Source organism: Stegodyphus dumicola, chromosome 5 (assembly GCF_044657685.1).
Source record: "Stegodyphus dumicola isolate Sdum_Otavi_A_Nest chromosome 5, ASM4465768v1".
Lineage (NCBI taxonomy): Eukaryota > Metazoa > Arthropoda > Arachnida > Araneae > Eresidae > Stegodyphus > Stegodyphus dumicola.
The window spans coordinates 145,217,170-145,239,544 of record NC_140772.1 but is presented as its reverse complement, the minus strand read 5'-3'; the positions used below and the strand labels follow the sequence as shown (position 1 = coordinate 145,239,544).

At 32.4% G+C, this 22,375-nt stretch overlaps 1 protein-coding gene and 1 pseudogene across 2 annotated transcripts in view; one reads left to right on the top strand and one right to left on the bottom strand.

The window, feature by feature from the left end:
- The window catches only part of LOC146997271 (uncharacterized), a 45,447-nt gene extending 33,222 nt beyond the window's left edge, over positions 1-12,225 (top strand). Inside the window, exon 2 of the mRNA XM_085816291.1 lies at positions 10,907-12,225. Within this exon, the coding sequence (XP_085672417.1) occupies positions 10,992-12,083 (1,092 nt within the window). The 5' untranslated portion in view covers positions 10,907-10,991 and the 3' untranslated portion in view covers positions 12,084-12,225. The remainder of the gene's footprint in view (positions 1-10,906) is intronic.
- Positions 1-22,375, bottom strand: part of LOC146997269 (cullin-5-like) — a 572,661-nt pseudogene that overhangs the window by 449,961 nt on the left and 100,325 nt on the right. The gene's annotated exons all lie outside the window — the stretch shown is intronic.

Below are 22,375 nucleotides of genomic sequence, written 5' to 3'. Positions count from 1 at the left end.
TATCTCTTAAACAAACTCTACGATTTGAAAGTGAGAACGGCCAACATTTTTCCAAGTAAAGCATTTTGATGTCCAGTGCGCTAGACTTCGGCTACTTGGAAAAATAAATACGAAAAATTACCGTTTTCCGAAATTTTATATAATATCTCGAGTGATAGTCGTAGGAAGATAACAATAGTCGGAAAGTTTTACCAAGAAGTTTTGAAATCCGGGGGTACCTCCTTCCAAACTCAAACTCCCCGTTCCGGAGATATGATGTTACGAATTAAAAAACAAGGAGGCAAAAATCCACAGATATTTATATTGTTGATTCGTGTGTACAATATTCAAATTCCTTCAAAACATTAAGCTTCATTTAAATAAAAGGAAATTAAATTCAGGCATTTTTATTACCTTTCAAGCTTTTATTGTATTTTTAAATATTCTTTTTGTCACATTTGCGCAAGTTTTCCTCGGCGTCATTAGGAGCCGTAGGTCGAAGACATTTAAGAATCATTGCTGTTAATAATGATCATATGATAAATTGCAATACATATTCGATTGTTTTGATGAGAATTTGAGTACAAATCTTTATACATCAGCTACTATGCCCCTTTATGTAACGACAAAGATTATTTTCGATGATTATCCGATGAGAATGATTCTTTACAATGATTATTCGATGACAATGATTATTTACAACGAATATTAAAAGCTGATGACTATGATTACTTAAATAGAATATGCATGTCATTCGATGACAGCGATTATTTCCAAAGAATCTTCGATCACGTCACTATTGTATATCGCTATACCCGTGGGGTTGGGGCCGGTTGTGAATTGTACTACGGCCCTGTAATTAAGCGTTTTAAATGACGTCAAATAGTCACTGATCCAGATATTTTTCTAGTAACTGCCGCGTATTGTGATCAAAACCGTTATTTAAATCTTCTAAATAAAATTTGGGATAATTCCTTTTACATCAGAGAATAAAGCAATTTGTAACACGAATTTCAACAAAACTACATGCATCGAATAACAAGAATTATATAAACGGAAGTATCAGTACAACAAATCGCTCTTTGCAGCTCCGCTTTAGTCCGACACTTGTTTTTCAGCTATCGTATCTACCCATTTGAAGATACCATGTGAAGAATACTTTTTTTAAGTGTGTAAATTAATTACATGTATGTTATGTATATATATGGAGATATTTTTTGAATTAAGAAAGCACCAACTTTTTTTAACGAAAACAACCGAGACATTACCTCCAGTCCAATTTAATTTTTCATCTAAATCATTTCTTAATTACAAAAGTTAATATTAATTTTCTTTGCAAAGGAGACTAGGTGTTGCTGGAAACAAATGAAATACCAAACATCATAAATTTATTGAAGTCAAGAGCAGAAAACTGTTAAACAATTAATAGATCACTTCAATGAAATGTAATTGCATTTAAACGTATTAAATTGTTTTCAGCAGATGTAATAATCAGGAACATAGGAAGATCCGAAGAGATATTGTGCGTTTAAATACTTTTTTTGTTTTCGCTAATTTTTTTATACATTTCAGTTAACGTGTAAATCTGTGTTTTGAACGCATGGCCCGTTAAGTGAAGAAGTCTGTAGGAAGGCAATTTTCAATCCTGTGCGGAAATTGTCCAAATGAATGATCAGTCATCGACTCAGCATACGCAGCCATCAGGTTGAGATCCCAAATATTGATTAATTGAGCTCGACTGGAAATTTCATCAGCATGGTCAACGGAAGCCACCGTTTAAAAAATTTTCTTGTTCTTAAATATATGCTTATTCACTTTTGTAATATTACTAGATACTTATAATCACGGTTCCTTCACTTTCAATAATATATTTCATAAATTGTTGAAGTGCAGACACATACTTCATATTGTAGAAAAACGTTTCTCTGGAATTTTTGATGCAAATCCTGGTTATCTTTTCTAAGAAGGGAAAGTAAGAAAGTGTGCCATTTATAAAGCTTAAGTTTTGCTAGATTTGCAGGTTTTTCGCGCTCGCATTTTACGTGCTTCTTAAGAATCTCTGGTAATAAAATGGGAACTTTCCATGACTTGTTGCCAATCTAATTGGAGAAAAAAATTTATTCTTTATAGGGATACTTGCGGGAGGTAACCGTCGAGCAATCTTCTTGTATCTGTCTCGTCCCATCCTGTTTGTTATTTTATTAAAACGTGTTTGGAAAATTTTTTCCTGATTGCATGGTTTGATTTGAGATGATAGATGTCAATCAGACCTTTTAATATGGCATCCTGAGCTGTTGGTGCCAGCAGCTTCATTTCCTATTATACCTGTATATTCTCATAATGGAATTTAGGCTAATAAGAGGAATATTCATTTCCATATTTATTGTTTTTAAAAGATTTTGAATAAGTAAAGATATTTTCTTCGTGGAACATTGAGCGTTTAAAAATCTTTGACAATCTGTAAAAATGCTCGCAAACTGTAACTTACTACTTTTGACAAAAAACGTATAAGTAATCATTTATTAAATTAATGAATTCAAACATATGAACATATATATTTAATAAAATAAAAATATTTCAGCGCAAATAATTATCGACGTATATTTGAAGAAGAAGAAGGAGAAGCAGGAATATACTACAGTGATCAACTACTAGAAGAATTGGATCCCCAATGTTTAAGATTGCAATACGTGTCGGAAACGTAAGTCTTTTCGGAAAAAATAATAAAACAAAACATAATGTTTCAGGTCCAGTTTAATTATACCTTTAATAATTTTTTGACAAAAACGCTGGTCTGGAAAATAATACGTTTTCAGATTTATAATGCTTAATGTTTTTTTCATTCCTTCATTACAAAAATATATTATAAATGTTTAAGATGGAAAATCCTATTGTGAAGAATTCAAATTTATTGTCATACCTTTTGATTATGAGGAAACGTTATTGCATTAACTAATGAAATATCTAAACAGAAAGCTAATATACAAAATACACGTGTTTAAACGGCCAGTTTGTAAAATTTGTGAATGAGAAGTTGTTATGAAGTTAGTTGTTGAATGTCAAATAGTTGATATAATTAGAGTAACAAAGACAAAAAGGACTTTATGTTTATAAATAATAATATATATGTATGTAAAACAAATTACGTAAACACTGAAATCCATCCTATACTCTATTCGGAACAAATCTAATATAAATTGTTCTCTTCATCTGTTTCTGTTAAACTATATATTTCTAGATTTACAGAGATTTAGAATATTATTTAGCTCGAGTTTTGAGAATGTACTCATCAAACATAATAAAAATTTCCAGATTCCAACTTTTCATTGTAATTATTTTTTTAATATATAATATTAAATAATTTTGAATTAATAGAAAATTAAAAAATAAAAATTAATTAATTAAAATATATTTATGTAGATATATATATCCCCATCACATGATTTACATAAAGATGATGACCTAGCTAAGCGGGAATTTAAATTTCCTGAATCAAATATTTCTCTTACTAAGCCACAATGTTGTCGAACTATGCACATTTTTTTCTATCTCTGTCACCGCTGACACGACGTCGTGCTACTTTCTTCCTATTCCAACAATATGAGAAATATAAATATTCTAGAAATAGGTAGGTTTAGAATTTCAAATGAATTGGAGCCGCAAATATGAATTGAAATAAATCTGAATATTTTATCTTATTCATCTGCCAAATTTGCTCTGTATTATAGATCAATATGTGCGATCAGAATTCCTAACATTAATTCACACACACACACATATACATATATATCTATATATATACGTTTATCGTATATATGTTATGGTGAAACGCCGAAATCTGGAGAATGTCGACTTTCACCGGTGAATGTCAACATTCACATAGTCGCTTGTTGTATGTCCGAAATATTTTCCAAATACTCTTATTTCTGACTTACACCGGTAAATGTCAACATTCACCATCTACTAATGGTGAATGTTGAACACATAAGAATATTATATTTTCTCTGTAATTCGGTCACGAAAAAACGCACTTAAATTAAGAACTTAAGAATGTAAGAACTTAAAACACACTGTACATTCAAAATGCGAAAGGAAAATAATAGAAGTTTAAAACTTACAAAATTACGTGATTCAAATCTTATTTATTGCAAAAACTTAAACTCTTATGACACTTTCAATTGCACAAGAGGCCCTTGCTTTTACGACAGCATTTATTTGTGGAACACTTCCTTTTGCAATGACAGCGTGTACATATACTCCTCTCTTTTCAACCTACACCAGAACACATCCGTGAGTGTCGACATACACCGGTGAGGGTCCGAATGTACGAGTACAAGAATGTAATGCAATATTCGATCTTTCACCGACGTATTTGGTGAATGTTGACATTCTCCGGTGAAAGTCGACATTCTCCAATTTCGGTCTTTCACGGTAACATATATATATATATATATATAAAGATTATATATATATATATATATATATATATATATATATATATATATATGATTTTCCTTTTACAATTGAAATTTTATTCTTCATGATGATTTAACTCTAGTCCCCGTTAAAACATTATTAACATTTTGCTTTCAAATTACTTCAAAACATCTTTCGAAATATAACTTACCAGTATGGATTCACTCTTTTAAAATAATTCTACTTTAATTAAACTTAGGAGATAATATAATCAATTAATCAATATTGTTTAGGAAATAAATTATTATTAACTAACTTTGCAGCAATTGCGCAAGTAATTGTAACTTCTTTTCGCACTTAATGAATTTAAGATCATACAACATTGGATATGCTAAATAGCAGCTATTAGCGCTATTTATCGCTTGCCTAATGTACCCACTTTATATATTACCACCATTCTTCTTTCTTAATATTTTAATTTTTAAGTTTTATAAAGTTCTTATACAAAAACTTTACTGTATTGAAGGTTAGCAGCCTCCTTACTTTTATATCTTGCTAGTTTATCTGAAATTGAAATCATTTAATGTCATTCCACTAGATGAAAAACTTGAAAATTTAACGCCATGCCTGCTACAGATAAACCCAAAATACAATTTTTATGAAAAACATTTAACTGTATTTACATGATTACATGCGGCACTTGACATATAAAATATATAGGACAGACTAAAAACAATCTTAACTTTCGAATCAATAACCATAGAGCTTAAATCAAAACATTCAACGCACAAAAAATAGCATTAAAATAAGTACACCATCACAACTCAATACAGCAGAATTAGAGCACTTTAAACACCATGACTTCAACTCTATTCAACTTCAGATACTAGATATAATACCCAATCACAAAACACGAATTTTTCAGGAATCTCTCTATATACTAAAACAACGTTCACTTTATCCATATGGACTTAACACTTATATACATAGTCATAGAGATACTTCTAAGAAGTCTATTTTCAGCCAATTTAAGCACTACAGCAACAAAACGCAGAGAGGAATAAGAGGAAGCAAAATAAAAAATAATGCGAGATTTTTATCCACTTTGGATACATTTGCATTGAAAAAACAATTGAAATGTTTCTTTGACTCAGACAACTTTCCCAAGAAACCTCTCAACTGTTACACTCCTGTACTAATAAATTCCTTATCAAACTAAAAAAATTCATTCAATAAAGCTACGACGACACACAAATCATTAAAGACATGATTCTCGATTTTAGTTTTTTCGGACTCTCTAATAGTCTCACTCAACGCAAAATTTATTTTAAAGTCAATTTTCTACATCCGCAGTTTGACAATATTCATTTCTCAAGAATCATCAGAGATTGTAAAGATTACTTCCCCGCAGTTGATACATTAACTATGGTTGCATTTAAATATCAAAGGACCTTAAGCAACTTGCTGACTAACCACCATGAAATAGATGAAACAGCAGAATGACATTGTAAGACACCAATTTACAGCAATTACGTGGATTCTCATCACCAGCGCATAATTACTGGCAACCTGAATATCATACAGAACCATCAACTTAAAACACTAATGAGTTATGGTACAAAATTTAGACCAGTCAGAAACATGACTACAAATTTCTGTTACAAGACTTTCGAAAACAACATCAACAAAGTTATAGTTAAAGCAAGCTATCAACTGAATTTACCCATAGATACCTTATAAAAATGGAAAGCCAAAATTCTTCAACGCATATCCACCGAAATCAGTCACCTCAAGTTTAAAAGTACACTGAATTGGTCGCAACTTACATCAGATATTAAAAAATTAAAACAGCTCTTTACTATTACAAAAATAGTTAAACAACTAATAACTTTAGCATTATATGAAAACAATTCTACGCAGAAATTATTCATAAAGAACTTCTCAACGCGACTACTTATCAATTAGCCAACCTTACAGAAACATCTATAATAAACAGGTTTAAAACTTTTCATAAGAAACTCAATATTACTTTCAATGCAAACTACAACAGATTTACTAATCTTTATGCGATTCCCAAATTCCATAAAACACAATTAAAATTCAGATTTATTGCTAATGGAACTAATAAATTACAAGAAAAATGTAGACTATTATTTTTCAATTCAACTTAATAAAATCTGTAAATTTATTTTCAATGATTGTAACACTAATCATAACAATCCTGGATCATTCATAATAACACTCCTGTCATTAATACTATTCAAACCATTAACATCCAAAACATTAATTGCTATGACTTTGAAAACTTATATACCTCACTTCCTCTAGAAGAAATCTATACCAGTCTACTTGATCTAACTAAACTCTTCCCTGATATGCTCAATATCATGACTCTTGACAAATGGGAAACCTACCTAAAATGCACACTTTTTCATAACTACATCAAGTTTCAAAATCAAATTTTTAAACAAGTCAGAGGATTGCCAATGGGCTTACATTCCAGCACCTCGATCTGTAATATCTTTTTATTTGTCAAAGACTTTAACTTCGAAAAAAATCTACAACCACAAGAGTTAAATTACTACAAACACACCTACAGATATATTGATGACCTTATTACAATTAATAATTTTGATAAAATTGAACACTCCGAGATTTATCCGAATTGTCTTACACTTAATAAAACTAATAATTCACAAAATAGCATAGACTTTCTAGATCTTCAAATCATTAACTACAAAAAAATTTTACTTTTTGACAAAACAAGAAACTTCAATTTCAGTACTAACAAATTAATAAATTGGAACTCCAACATATCCAAAAAAGTAATTAACAATACTATAATTAATCAAATACAACGAATTAAAATTATATGGACAGATACAATAGATTTACAACGCGAAATTTTGCTCCTTATTAAAATTCTCAAAAATAATCTAATACCCATTCAATTTATCAACCATTGCCTTAAAAGAGCAGGCGTTAAATACTCACCCTAAATCATGTAACTGATAGAGATATGATAATTTGTTCCTAAACCTGAGAAGGCGGTATAAGTTGGATGACTATCAGTTGAAGGATTTGTATATAGTGTAATTACTCAATTGTATATATTGTAAAAACCTAATTGTCTTCAGACTCATGCTGTTACTATACTGTTACTAAAAAAATGGGCCTATTTCATGACTTTAGTCTGTCTAATAGCTCTTGGACAGTGAAAAATTCCTTTTTTCCTTTCTTAAATTCTTAATCATTGCGACACGACAATTAGCCAGAAATTAATTAATTTCCATTCACTAGTATTTTCAAAAAAATCTTAACAGACATTCTCCCTCAAATAAGAACTCCACATAATACATCCCTCAAGAATTCCGAGTCCAACCCACTACCATAAATTACTTCACCCAAGTCTTACCGACTGATATTATTCAAAGCCCCCACTGCCGCTAAGAATTTTCGGACACCCAACACTTATGAGTCAGACATGAAGAGAATACTTTGCCAACTCCCCCACTAGAAAGAATGTAAGTTACTTAATACCTTTTCTGGCCTTTATATCTTCATGTACATTCACTGTTCTTATTATATATTATTTTTTACATTTTTTTATATTACTTTATATTGTCTTTGATTTGTTTTTACAAACTTTGCATTATTTATCTTATTTTGTAATCTTCTATGTTTATTTCAACTTTACTTTGAATTCGATTTCATAATAACAATTTCCAATGTTTAATTTTTCCAAATAATATAGAACTCAAAAGCATAAACATGAAGGAGTCGGGGACGGTTACTCGGGTTATATCGGCTTTCTCTACAGATTTTGCTTTTTACTCCAAATTGAATTTCCAATGTTTAATTTTTAAAAATAATATAGAACTCAAATGCATAAACATGAAGGTGTCGGGGACGGTTACTCGGGTTATATCGAATTTCTCTACAGATTTTGCTTTTTACTCCAAATTGAATTGACTAAATTGCTTCATAAGAATAAGTTCTTTGAGTATAAGCATTGGATCATAATCCCTTCTATTCGCGGAGATATTTGGCCTGACTAGAATTGCCGGTTCGGCTTTAACTTATAACTCGAGTAAAGACGAAACACCTTCGTATTTACGTATTTTTATCAATTATTGTTCGTTGAATGGGAGTTGGTTTGTTCCCATTGAAAAGTCAATTAATTTCCGATCAATGACAATGATTACATGGTTTTAATTTTCCTTTTACAATTGAAATTTTATTCTTCATGATGATTTAACTCTAGTCCCCATTATTAACATTTTGCATTTTGCTAAACATTATTAACATTATTAACCAAAAACATTATTAACATTTTGCTTTCAAATTACTTCAAAACATATTTCGAAATATAACTTACCAGTATGGATTCACTCTTTTAAAATAATTCTACTTTAATTAAACATAGGAGATAATATAATCAATTAATCAATATTGTTTAGGAAATAAATTATATATATATATAATCGTTTATTGCAATGCATGGTCGGAAACGCTTTCCTGGCGCTATAGTGACGAGAGACAACACAAGAAAAATAGGGTACGAACAGTGTAAAGATATTTCTTTATTATTCTTAGCGCAGCGAAAACTAAGAAATAAGAACAAAAACATTGGATTGTCATCAAAGAAAGTATTCGAAAGTTCCTTAGGAAAGTATCCTAAACATGGGTTTGGTAGGGGTAGTCCAGTGCATTGTTCAGCAAGATCACGAGACCTCACTTGCATTATCACTTCCGCTCGGGGTAATTCAACACATTCGTGCACGAAACCCCTGTTAGAAGTCCAACAGGAACTTGTGGCACATATCGTGGCAGCTGCTGGGAAAGTCCTGAGGATGCACAGTATTTTCCAGAACATCTTATGGTCGATGTGCGAGAGATGTGATACCTGCATCAGGGTGCAGGTCGTAATTTCGAACACCTTCTTTGAGGTCCAGAAGTGTCTAATTTTGTTCCTATTTTTTAATTTCTCTTGTGCTAAGCATAATTGGTGTCCGTTCTTTCTTGTGTTTTGTGTTGTTTGTACCGGCCAGGAAAGTTGTTTCGGCCCTGTTTTGCCATTTCATTTTTCCTCGATGTCGTCTCTCTCATATATGTGCATAATTACTTATGACTCAAGTGTTGCTACTATATGATGAAATTTACAAACACGGTGTTTACAATACTACATATTCCCATCCGAAAATATCTTATTTTTTCCTCTTGCCCTTCAAATAAGAAATGTGTGTCCTTCATTGTAAAATCTCCTGGAACTTTAATACTTCTTTTTTCGAGGACAATGGAGAAAATATTTCAGTATAGGCAGCTGTCAATATTCAAACATTACATTGTGAAAGCCATTAAAGTGATTTCGGCCATTAGCCGAAACGCTCAGAAAGGCTTAATTCGCATAAGGATTTAGGAAATACATTTTGAAAAACTTAGCAAATTTTCCTTCAATAAATTTAATGGAACAGGCAAAAGAAATTACAGGGAACAATAAATATAGGAGAAAACAGATATTTCTTTTCCTAATTTGTTTTACTGTGTTTGATTTCTTTCTTTCTTCCTGTATAAATAATTAAAACTTAAAGAATGTAACTGAAGAATGAGAATAAAATTTTCAATTGAAAACAAATGGTGGCAAAACTCCTAGTGCTGCTCTGCTGGACGACGAAATAGACCAGCAATATTTTCCGAATTTGGAATAACAAGAGAAAATTTGAAACCTGTGCAGCCAGCGATGCAAAGGGATTCTTCTGAGAGAAAGATGACTTAAATGAGGAAACTCGGAGATAATGTAATGATGTGTAAGGTTACCTCTACTGGGATAATAATAAGAAAAGGTTAAAATACAAAATACGTAAGTAAATTATACAAAAATTGAAGAAATTTAAAATATCTAGCAAGCGTAAGAAATAGTAATTGATTCAAAACCTAAATGAATCTAAAGCTCTCAAACTTATACTCGTTTAAATACAGGTTTTTCTGATTCAGAAAGAACGTTACGTGTATATCTTCTAAGATGCTTTTTCCATCCTTTTTTTTTTTTTTTGTAGTTGTTTCATTTTTGATTTCAGTTTCCTTTTTTTCTCCTATTTTGTAATTTTCCCCATTGTTTCCCTCTGTTTTTAAGCCACCTGTTTATTATTACTATTATTATTATTACAACTTATGTAAAAATTAAGTAAGGAAAAGTAAGGCACTGAAACTTTGCAAATTATCACACTCTACGTGAGATTCATGGTGGTCGCTTATTGCATACAAATCACGCCAAATTCTTTAACTTCTCTGCTTGGCTTTAGGTCCTTATAACGAAAACAACCAATTCGCCCTTTGTAGAAAAATATTCTGTCAGGCAATAAATCTACGGGGAGATTTTTCCCTATGAAACTGAGCCCAAAGTGTTATATAGTATCTAAATATTAAAGTGTTGTACATGTTAAACGTGATCGTCGTTGCATTACTTTCACTTTTTTACTACTGAAATAAAGATATACTGATTATTTTGTAGATTGGAAAACCCTCCTTGTGATCATGAAAAGGAGCAAAAACTGGAAACCGAGAGAGAACTAGAAAAGAAGCGAGAACCGGAAAAGATGCAAGAACTGGAAAAGAAACAAGAACTGAATAAAAAGGAAGAACCGGAAAAGAAGGAGAAACTGCAAAAGAAGGAGAAACTGCAAAAGAAGCAAGAACTGGAAAAGAAACAAGAACTGAATAAAAAGGAAGAACCGGAAAAGAAGGAGAAACTGGAAAAGAAGGAGAAACTGGAAAAGAAGCAAGAACTGAAAAACAAGAAAAAACTGGAATTGACACAAAAACTAGAAAAGAAGCAAAAGCTGGAAAAGATACAAAAACTAGAAAAGAAGCAAGAACCGGAGAAGATACAAGAACTGGAAAAGAAGCAAGAACTGAAAACGAAGCAAGAGCAGGAAGCGAAGCAAAAAATGGAAAAGAAGCAAGAACTGAAAATGAAACAAGAGCAGAAAAAGAAGCAAAAACTGGAAAAGAAGGAAGAACTGAAAAACAAACAAAAACTGGAGAAGCAACAGAAACTAGAAAAGAAGCAAGAACTGAAAAAGAAGCAAACACTGGAATGGATTCAAAAACTAGAAAAGAAAGAAGAACTGAAAAACAAGAAAAAACTGGAAGAGATACAAAAACTAGAAAAGAAAGAAGAACTGAAAATGGAGAAACTACTAGAAGAGATGCAAAAACAAGTGAACAAAGAAGAACTGAAAAGGCAGAAGGAACTGGAAAAAATGCAAAAACTAAAAAACAAAGAAGAACTGAAAAAGCAGAAAAAGAAGCAAAAACTGGAAAAAAAGGAAGAACTGAAAAACAAACAAAAACTGGAGAAGCAACAGAAACTAGAAAAGAAGCAAGAACTGAAAAAGAAGCAAACACTGGAATGGATTCAAAAACTAGAAAAGAAAGAAGAACTGAAAAACAAGAAAAAACTGGAAGAGATACAAAAACTAGAAAAGAAAGAAGAACTGAAAATAGAGAAACAACTGGAAGAGATACAAAAACAAGTGAACAAAGAAGAACTGAAAAGGCAGAAGAAACTGGAAAAAATGCAAAAACTAAAAAACAAAGAAGAACTGAAAAAGAAGAAGAAACTGGAAAAAATGCAAAAAATGGAAAAGAAGCAAGAGCCGGAAAAGATGCCAGAACTGGAAAGATAGATGAGTCAGAAAAGACGCAATACCTGGAAAAGAAGCAAAAAACGGAAAATAATCCAAATCTGCAAAACCAGCAGGAACCGGAAAAGAACTGTCAAACCCGAAAAGGAAACCGGATGAACTGCGAAAAGAGCCAGAACTGGATAACGACTGTAGAACGATTGATTTAATGACCAAACGAAGCAAGACCCGAAAAAGAAAAATAGAACAAATAAATCATATACCACTGCAAATAATACCACTGCAAGCATTAAATATCAACGTCAAAAGAATAAACACCTTTCTTCAAGGAAGCTTTGCAATACACTGTCATAAGCCAGAAGGTATAGAAAAAATCAGCTATAACCTCATTGCCAAAACAGTTGCAAAAGATATAGTTAACGTAAAACTTCCGGAAGCCACAATACCAAAATGCACAATTCATAATACTCCAAAAAATTTCAACTCTGATGAACTGATTCAAATTATAGCCCAAGAAACATAATCAAATATTTCCGAGCTAAGACCTTTATTTAAACTGAATTATCAAAATAATATCGATAAATGGATCATAAAATGTCACGGTCAAACTTTCCAAAATTTTATGAGTAAAAAACAAATATATATTGGATGGCGCACCAATAAAATAACCGAGTTTATCGGTGTACGCAGATGTCAAGTCTGTCAGGATTTCTCTCATAAGACAAACCAACCAAAATGCTCATTCTACGGCGGAAAATATGTTTCTTGCTGTTATTCCCAAACTCCGTCCTGCATAATCTGTTGGATTAACAATAAAAAGTATGAAACAAAATTTGACTGTAAACATCCAGCTTTAGCTATTTCCTGGTCCACATATCAAACAAAAGTTAGACGAGTAAAATCCAATACATATTATCAACAATAATGCAAGATCCTGCAGACTATCTATAGACCCTTTCCATCAATAAAAAGAATAACAATGGCATCCGCTTTCTCAAAATAAATCTTCAAAGAGCAAAGACCGCCACCGACCAACTATGTCAGTATCAAGTAGATTATCTGGCAGATTTTATTATAAATCAAGAACATTATTGCATCACTGGCAAATTAGGAAGAAGTCCAAATAACTGGGCAATTATTCAACGTCATGCTTCAACGGGTGTTTTATCTCCTCGTACAGCCATATTCATTCCAAACAATAAATGGAATTCTACAATAATTATTAATACTCGAGATATAATCACAATTTCAATCAATACTAATGCATCTCAGCTTCTTATTACTAGTATCTATATATCTCCGTCAAAAATCCAAATCAAACCTTATCCATACTAAATGAAATCTTACAACAATAATAATAGTCCGCATGTTTTTTGTGGAGACTTTAACTCCCATAGTACTTAATGGGGATACTTACAAACCGATCAGAGGAGACCACAGAGGAGAAATACTTGAAGAATTTTTAAATGCAAACAATCTCATTCTACATAATCATTTTACTGACCGACCTACCTTTGATAATACCTACAATAATTATTGGACTGATCTTCTTATTTCTACAACACATCTTGATAATAAAATTAACAACAGATCAATACTAGATGAACATACCGAATCTTATAACAAATATATCTCTTTTGATATAACTGAATATACGTCCTTTACTGCACTTACCAGATTTAAAATCAATAATAACAAAAAAAAAAGAAATTTCAACAAAAGTTCAATCCAATTTCAAATGACTTTCTAAATGCTATTATTCTGTGTACAACCAAAACAGAACTTAATAATATTACCAAGGAACTTATCAGAAAGTTTCAAGATACCTACGAACGTACCTTCTTCAAAAGATCATCAATACCCATTATAAAAATCAACTGGTGTCGAAAGAACTCCGCTAAGTCAAACACAAAACACGAGCATTACGAAGAAAACTGAAATCATCGCAAACTAATGAAGAACGACTCAACCTACTTCAAAAATACAAAAAACGAAAAGCCCCATATAAAAAGCAAATAATGTCTGCAAAGCTTTAAGCATGGTGCAACTATTGTTCAAACAACCAGTATACGTATGGCTCATTGTACAAAATTGAAACCAACAAAATCTTCCACCCAACGCAACTTACAGTCACTAATAGGGGAAATAATGATAAAAATGTTACGAAGATCACTTTAGAAAACATTGTAGATGTTATTCTACCAAAAGAAAACATATATGATGATTTAACTGAACAAAGATTAATTCGTTGTAATCTACTTCCAAGAAAATGATAACACATTTACAGCCATGGAACTCAATCTATTTATTAAAAAACTCAATAACGAAAATGCTCCTGGACCAGATAGAATCTGCTATCAAATTATACATAAAAGTAATCCTAAGCTAATTCTAATCTGCAATAAATGTCTCCAACTTGGTATTTTTCAAGACTGCTTAAAAACAGGACAAATCACACTCTTCCTCAAAAAGAACAAAGCTCATGAAAATCCTAATTCCTATCGGCCAATTAACCTTCTACCATCCCTTGGAGAAAATCTGAAAGTTGTATTATAGGAAGACTTGAATACCATTTTCACCATCATAAATTCATTAATGAAAATCAGTGTGGATTTAGGCAGCAAAAATCTACCATTCATGCAACCAGTGCAGTCCTAAACCAAATCCATGTTAATAAAATCAATAACCTACACTCCGCAATAATCAGCTTAGGTCTCAAATCAGCCTTTGATTCATTATGGCGGCCCTCAATTAAAGAAGCACTTAGAAATATTGAATGTACTTATAATATCTATTAAATTATCAATAATTTCCTTGATAATCGGCATAGTCTCATTTTATATAATAATTCTTTAATCAGAAGAAAACAAGTTCGTGGATGTTCACAAGGCGCATGTATAAGCGCAGAATTATGGAATATTACATTTAATAAAATTATAAAAAGTGCTTGGCTTCCTTTTGCTAAAATTACTGCTTTCGCCGATGATGTCGCATTTGTTATGAGTGGAAGGTCCCATTTAATCCTTCGAAGAAATTGTCAAGAAATAATAGCCATATTCCAGCAAGAATGCAAGAAAATTAAACTTGAAATTTCATCCTCCAAATCTAGAATCATGACAAATAATAAACCTGGACAAAATCTTACTAAGCAACTTTCTGTTAAAATAAATGGCGAAAAAAATCAAGCATACTAAATTCTTTTCTATTACTTTTAGATCTTCCCGTTGCTTCAAAAACTACCTTATATTCACCTAACTGATTTTCTCATCAATTCGTCGACACATTCTTTTGTGACTTTTAAAGGTCATAGATTTATTGTTAGGTAACAGAATTTCAAATTTAAAGGATGGTGGCAATTCATATCGGCCATCGGAAAGAAAATTTAATATCTCTTTGAATTGCTTAACTGTGTTGGTGTGAGCAAGTTCTAGTTTAACATCTTCGGTTGGGTCTGTTATGTCAATGGCATCTAAATTCCAGAGTTCGGTTACACAAGATTAGAGGAATGCAACGACACTATATTGTTGAACAAATTATTTTCCAGTAATGCTAGAATAGTAGCTGAAGTAGATTTTTCAGATAAGCTGTTTACTTTACCAATCACAGTGTATCCGAATTCAGTCGCCACTACAGACACACCCGAGTGCAGTTTCAGAGAGCTGCCAGCAATAATGTCCCCGATGGCATCTGCTCCTAAAAGTAATTCAATGTTATATTCCTTAGCTTGCAAATCAGACAAGGTGATATTTCTACCTTTTAATTTAGGGTATTGTGATCAACTATTTTTGGAACAGATTCGCATATTTTGTTATGAGTAAGTACTTCAAAGTTATGTTCATACGTTCCCTCAAAATTTCTTAAATTAACATCAAACACTAAATGGCAATTAGGACTTGTCTCTCTCTCCCCAAGAATGGTTTGTTTCTATTTGGGACGCAGTTGCAAAAACGTGATGACCCTTTCTGAAAGATAAGATTATGTGAACTACTGTCGAAAATCGTACGAACTGTAAGTTGTGTACCTTCGAAAACTATTTTTAAATCAAATGTTTGCAAATACACATTTTTATTAACAGTTAGCTGATTAGACAATGCATTACTTGAAAAAACAGTACTTTCAGTTTCATTTCGCTTTACAGTTTCGCTATTAGAGCACATATTGGTATAGTGAAATTTATACACATGTTAAACATTTTACTTTTTTTCTGAAGGCCTGTGAGCTATGTCCAACTCGTAGGCGGCGAAAATAGACAGGCGTTTGCACCAAAGGCTTTAGTTTATCTTCTAAACACATTTTGCGAGCAGAAAAACATTCGGCAGAATTGTGGGATTTCTAACAAAAAATACAACCTAAATTCCGCCTACCTGTATTGCCTTGGAAATTTACGAAGGCAGCAGCTGTAGAGCAATAGGGAACATCAGAATGTGGACGTGAATGAGCAGAAAGGGAAGCTCCCGACCCGGCTACGTGCGAGCTTAATCCTTTCCTCCCTTTGCACTTGGTTTCGAAGAAAGCACAAACGTTTATCCAAAGAGCGCGCACTATCTTGCTGGGACGAAGCATCATCCATTGAACAGTTTCTGGTAAGCAGGACTCAACAAGTGGCTCCAAAAATTCAGCAAACTCTTCCTTAGTTCTACCTTTGAGCTTTCGAGGGCCATGAGCTTGCTCTCAAGTAAATCATAAAGTTCAGCTAAATCTCATTTAATCCGACCAGCAGCATTTTTCGTTACTATGGAAAATGGATCCCGTACATAAATCTGAACCAAACCATCATTAAATCAAACCATCTTTAAAACTTTCGTTTTCAATCTTCTGAGCTATATCTGGGCGACTAATATCTGTAACCTAAATGCGATTTTATTCTAAATCTGCACCCTAAATACGACTGAGCTATTTCTGTACCCTAAACGCGACTTTCGTTTTGCTTTCAAAATTTTGGTATCCGTACTTAACGAAAAATAAAATCGCGGACTCTATGTTCTCGAGATTCAATATATTGCAACCCACTAGGTTACAAAGTGCACGTTACAGTTGAAATAATCGGAGCACGGATCATTCAATGTCGAGATGTTTTTCGATATTTCACACAAGTGGAAATGTTACATTACTCTAATTTATACATAGACATAAAAAGGGATTTCCCCGTTTTGTTCGCAGAAAAGAAAAAAATGATAATAATGAAAACTAATCGAGTCACAAGCCTCTCTCCTTCTGTCGAATCCTCCGAGCAGATCATCCGTAATTATGGCAAAGCACACGAGAGCTATCTGCCTAAAGGGAGGGATGCCTTCGTGGAGGACTTTCTAAGGGAAACTGGCTCGTATGCACGTTACACATGGGGAAAACCACGAAAACGCCCATGCAGCCAGCCCGTTCGCGGGATTTGAACCTTTAAATTTGCATCCGAGTTTTTATTTTAAATTAACTTTACGAAACACTCGTTGAAGTAGCACTCGTTCATAGTAATCTCATTCCTAAATATTTTATTTCTAAATCTTTGCTTCTGTCAAATTTTTCCTATTCACCACTGCATCGATATTGAAGGTAGCTTTTCTTATTTGTTTCCGCTCGACCACAATGTTTAGTGACTGAATTTCACTGACAGTTTTAGTTGAAATGGGAAGGAATAAAAATAATGCTTTAAAACTGCAATACGAGAGGAGGAAACTGGAAAGTGTAATAGTACTAGCTATTTCACTTTGTAAGAAAATTTTATCCCGGAATAAAACTACATCAATTTTCTACACAATTCCTGCTCGCTCTGCCACTTAGAATTTTGCATAAAAAATTCAGGTTTGCTGAATTATGCAATAAATAACTGCACCGGGATCCTGAATTTGGGAATAGTAAAGCATTCTTAAAGAAATTTAGTAGGAGTTTCATCTGTAAATTCAATGTCAGCGAAAATGTCAAAAATACGCTAGTAAACGGAAGTAGGCCGTTTGCAACACATCTCCCAAGGAATCTTTCACTGTTTATTCGGCTTCCCTCTTTCATGTAATTTTATTCAGACTTATGTTCATCCCATCATCTCTAATCTACACAGTTTAATTTTTCAGCGTCAATAAGCAAGGAAGAACAAGCACGGAGTCTAAATCGTGGGAGTGGAGAGTTCAAAATTAAGCAACTTTTATAGCAATTTATTGTCTGCCTTCTTCCTTTTCGCCATCGACACAACAGCTGGTTCACTGGGTTACGTGCTCATTAGCCTTCTTAATCCCCGTAAATGGAACAATAAAAAACTGGAGCTTGGTGCAATGTCCTCCGGGAAAGAAAGTTTCGCAATAAAACGTTCAAATTGCTGAATTTTTTACTTCATGAAGCCGGTCTGGTTTACCCATATTTTTGAGAAAAATTTCCTTAGATAAGAATTTCGGAAGTTCACACATGTAACACTAAAAGGAGAAATGTCGGCACTCACCTTTCCAAAAAGTTCGGATATATGTTACATAAAATTAGTAATCACGGAAAAACATTTTCTCCACACCAAGACATTACAAAACCACCGCTTTACATCTAAGAAGCAATGCAGTTTCATTCAAAAAAGTAAAACAATTAAACTTAGAAACTAAATGTATCCTGAGCAAGAAAGAGACAAACTTTTATACCGTATAGGCGGACGAGAAAACTGGTATGCAATAAGCGGGCAATACTTTCTATATATAGAGTACAAGATTTGTTTATTTAATATTAAAATACAATGCGTCTACGCTGTCTTCAGAAATTCCCTGTGTTGCCATCTACGGCTTTATATTCTTCGACTACAGATATTCACGGACACTTTACTTAAATTACCGTATTGGGTTTGGGGTGAGCATGGATATAATAACTATAAAAATATGCATTCTCAGAAATAAAAGCAATGCAATTGTAGAGCCATATACTAAGGCAAAAGTTTTGTTATTAACTGCAAAGGAAAATTAAATATTTATATTAAAATATCAAACGTGTGGATGTTGATGTAAACAGCGGCATAAAATCTTGTTTATAAAAACCTATAATATTGATAATTTCCTATAAAGGAACACTACTAATATAGTAGTGTCGTTTCGATGACATCGATTTATTGCATCATCATCTAGTTTCTGATAAAGTTCAGTTGAAGTGGAAAAATTAGAACACCATGAAATGAAAAAGAACAATGCCTGGTTTCCTATTTGTGAATTTCGATATGAGAAATGAAAATTAAATGTTAATTTTATCGGAGTCAGAGAAATGTTTAGCATTTTCTTAAATTCTTGACACTTCATTCGATCTTATCAAATCTATTTCAAAAAATTTTAATGAAATAATATAAGTTCCCATACAAAAGTTTTAAAAAAGATCATTAAAGGAAAAATAATTAAAAACATGCATTTTCGACTGGTAAGCAATCTCTTTCTTTCATGATTCGGCTTATTATGAAAAATGAAAACAAATTTAAACTATTTAACAGTACCTTAATAAACGTAAAAATTTAAAATATCGACTTAGTAGCCTAAACGATAAAATGAATTTAACAAATATTAATTCTCCTTTTCTACAAACATTTATAAAATAGCATCTCTGAAGGCTACTAATTTTTCCAAGAGCACTCGATACGTATAATTCTAATGTTGATCTTTGCAAGGCCCCTCTCTAAATGCGCTGTGGCTCTAAAAATATTTATTAAGTATTACGAAACCCATATTAATTTGGATATCAGACTTGCAAGTCAAGAAATACTCTTGTGAAACTGAAAGAGCCCTTTCCTGAAGAAACACTTTCATACCAAAAATCTTTTCGTATATTTCCGAAATTACTTAACTTATTGGTAAAATGTTTGCGAGTCGTTTGACACAAGGGACTGTTTAAATGATTAAATGCATTCTTGCACTGTTTACGAATTCTGCTTGTACAGATTGGATATTATACATACAACAATAGCTAATAACAGTTAATAAAGGAAATTTACCATTTCAAATATAAAAGTCAAAACATTCTCAACCTCGCCTGTAGCCTAATCACCTCCTCCGTAATTACACGTAATTTGGTGTCATCTCTTTTTGCGATTGAATCATTCTCTTTTTGCGATTGAATTCTCTACAATAGCTTTTTTTTTGCTAATTTTGCAGTTGTTTCGCATATTGTACTTATTACCCCAAAATGGACGTTTATCTTGAACGGGATATCAGTCTCGAAACGACAGTTTGATTCGAAACATTTAAATGCGCTGTATCAGTTTTCAGATTATTCCCACCAAATATTATCGCACTGTATTTTATTTAAAGGAATTCAATAAGAAGAATCTGCGTGGATGTATGTAGGTTTTCCGCACTGTGAAGAAACAACTGTTCCGATAACCATCAGATTTAGAGTAGCGCTGCCCTTCACCCCAGCAAGGCCCCATGGAAAGCCGAATTTGGAATTATTACCTATTTCATATTTTGTAAAACAAATTTTTTATTAACAAACCCAGCGAGCAGTGGCAACACTGTACCGAATAAAACATTTTTATTTCCAGCACGCGAGACCGTTTATCGGATATTCTAAATTTATGCTGCTGTGAAATATATTGTAATTTTGTAGTTGAATCCAATTTTAGGTGGTTTAAGGGGCAAAAAGTATCATATTTAATAAATAAAGTAAACGCACAGAGTGTTAATATTAAGAAGGCAAAATAAGTTTTTAAAGCCATCTTAGTAAGAAAACTGAGCGTTGAGGTGATTAGCTGAAAAACGACTGAATAGAAAAATATATATATATATATATATATATATATATATATATATATGCCACCAGTTAAGACTGCATCGCGATTTTTAAACGCATGTTTTTTTATTTTTTTTTTGCAATTTAAAAGTAAGGTATTTCTATTAAAAAAAATTAGCTAAATATTAAGCTAGCCCAAAGGCTGCAGAGAAATTATTAACGCGAAGTTCACTGAATCATATACGAGGAGGACAAGTACTATTGCCAAGAATATACAACAATAACGACAGACTGCTATCGTAGAATTCGAACTGGTAATGTGTCCTTCAGCAAGCCGTACACGTTCTAATCTAAAACCTCCCTTAATACTACCTTTTTCTACCTCATTTAAATACGCACGAACTAAGGTTTACATTTTGACAGGAAGAGAGAACTCACAGTAAAGATGCGTAACCATAAAATACCTGGTAAATTAAAATGAATAAATATTTTACAACTTTCATCTATTTTACCGAATCCCATGTCGACAAAGTGACTATATCTAACAAATTATGTTCTATCGTTTACAGATTAGGTCAAAAGTTTTCTTTGATGTAGAAAAAATTAGCTCTTGATTTAATGATTGACTTCAGTTTTTTCTTCTTTCCGAGAATCTGACAATTTCCATTTTCAGACAGCCATTTGGGTTCAGAATTACATTGGATTGCCCATGCCACCAGATCTGTAACAAAAGTTTCCCGGAAAATTACGTTTGTTTCAACGATATTATATCTTGCCAATTTATATACATCCAGCTTCATTTATTTCACGCTCTGATATAACTTCCGAGAAGTGAGTATCTAACTGCTACTGTTGATTTCATGATGACGTTTAGGTCATATTTTGAGCTTGCTTTATTTCATGCTCTAAAGCCAATATACCAAAATATGAAAATGATGGAAGATTTTTCATCACCCAGTCCAATTAAACCAGTTATTACATTTTCTGTAAATGGTTACAAAGAAGTTATCTTTCGATTCTTGTCCTTCATTCGCTCGTTGCTTTCTACATTTCTTTAACTCATACAGATATTAATTTAAAGTGACCGCAACATATATTAAAAAATCGAGCGCATACGTCAATGAATATTTTGAACGATACTTTTATATATTAACGTGTAATCTTAAAATATGGGCAGACAATGACCAATGTTTAGAAGAAAAAAATAAATGTAAAAGCCAGCCGTATTTACACGTAAATCATGTAAGAACCTGCCAAAAAGTACTAGCGGTATTTTTTAACAATGATCACTGTCTTTTCCACGCCGTTGTGGAAGGTACGGCGGTTTCAGAGCCAAACATTAAAACAGTTTTCGAGTTTTAGTGAATATTTAGTTGTCATGCAATTACCAAAACCGTTAGGTTTGTTAGGTAAACATTTAAATTTTCTTTCTTTGCAGTCAAAGTGAAATGGGCCAAATGTTATGCATACAGTTTTATTCTCTTATTAAGTTGCTTGCCATTGACATTAGCGGAATGATTGCTGAGGATATGTTTTGGATGCCAAGTTCTTGCTATTGCAAATCGAGCCCTTCAAATACGCCATGGAAACATTTCATTGCAATGGACATCTAAGTGTAAACAAGCCAACCACTGTACTGTTTCGAAAACTCGTTTTACAAT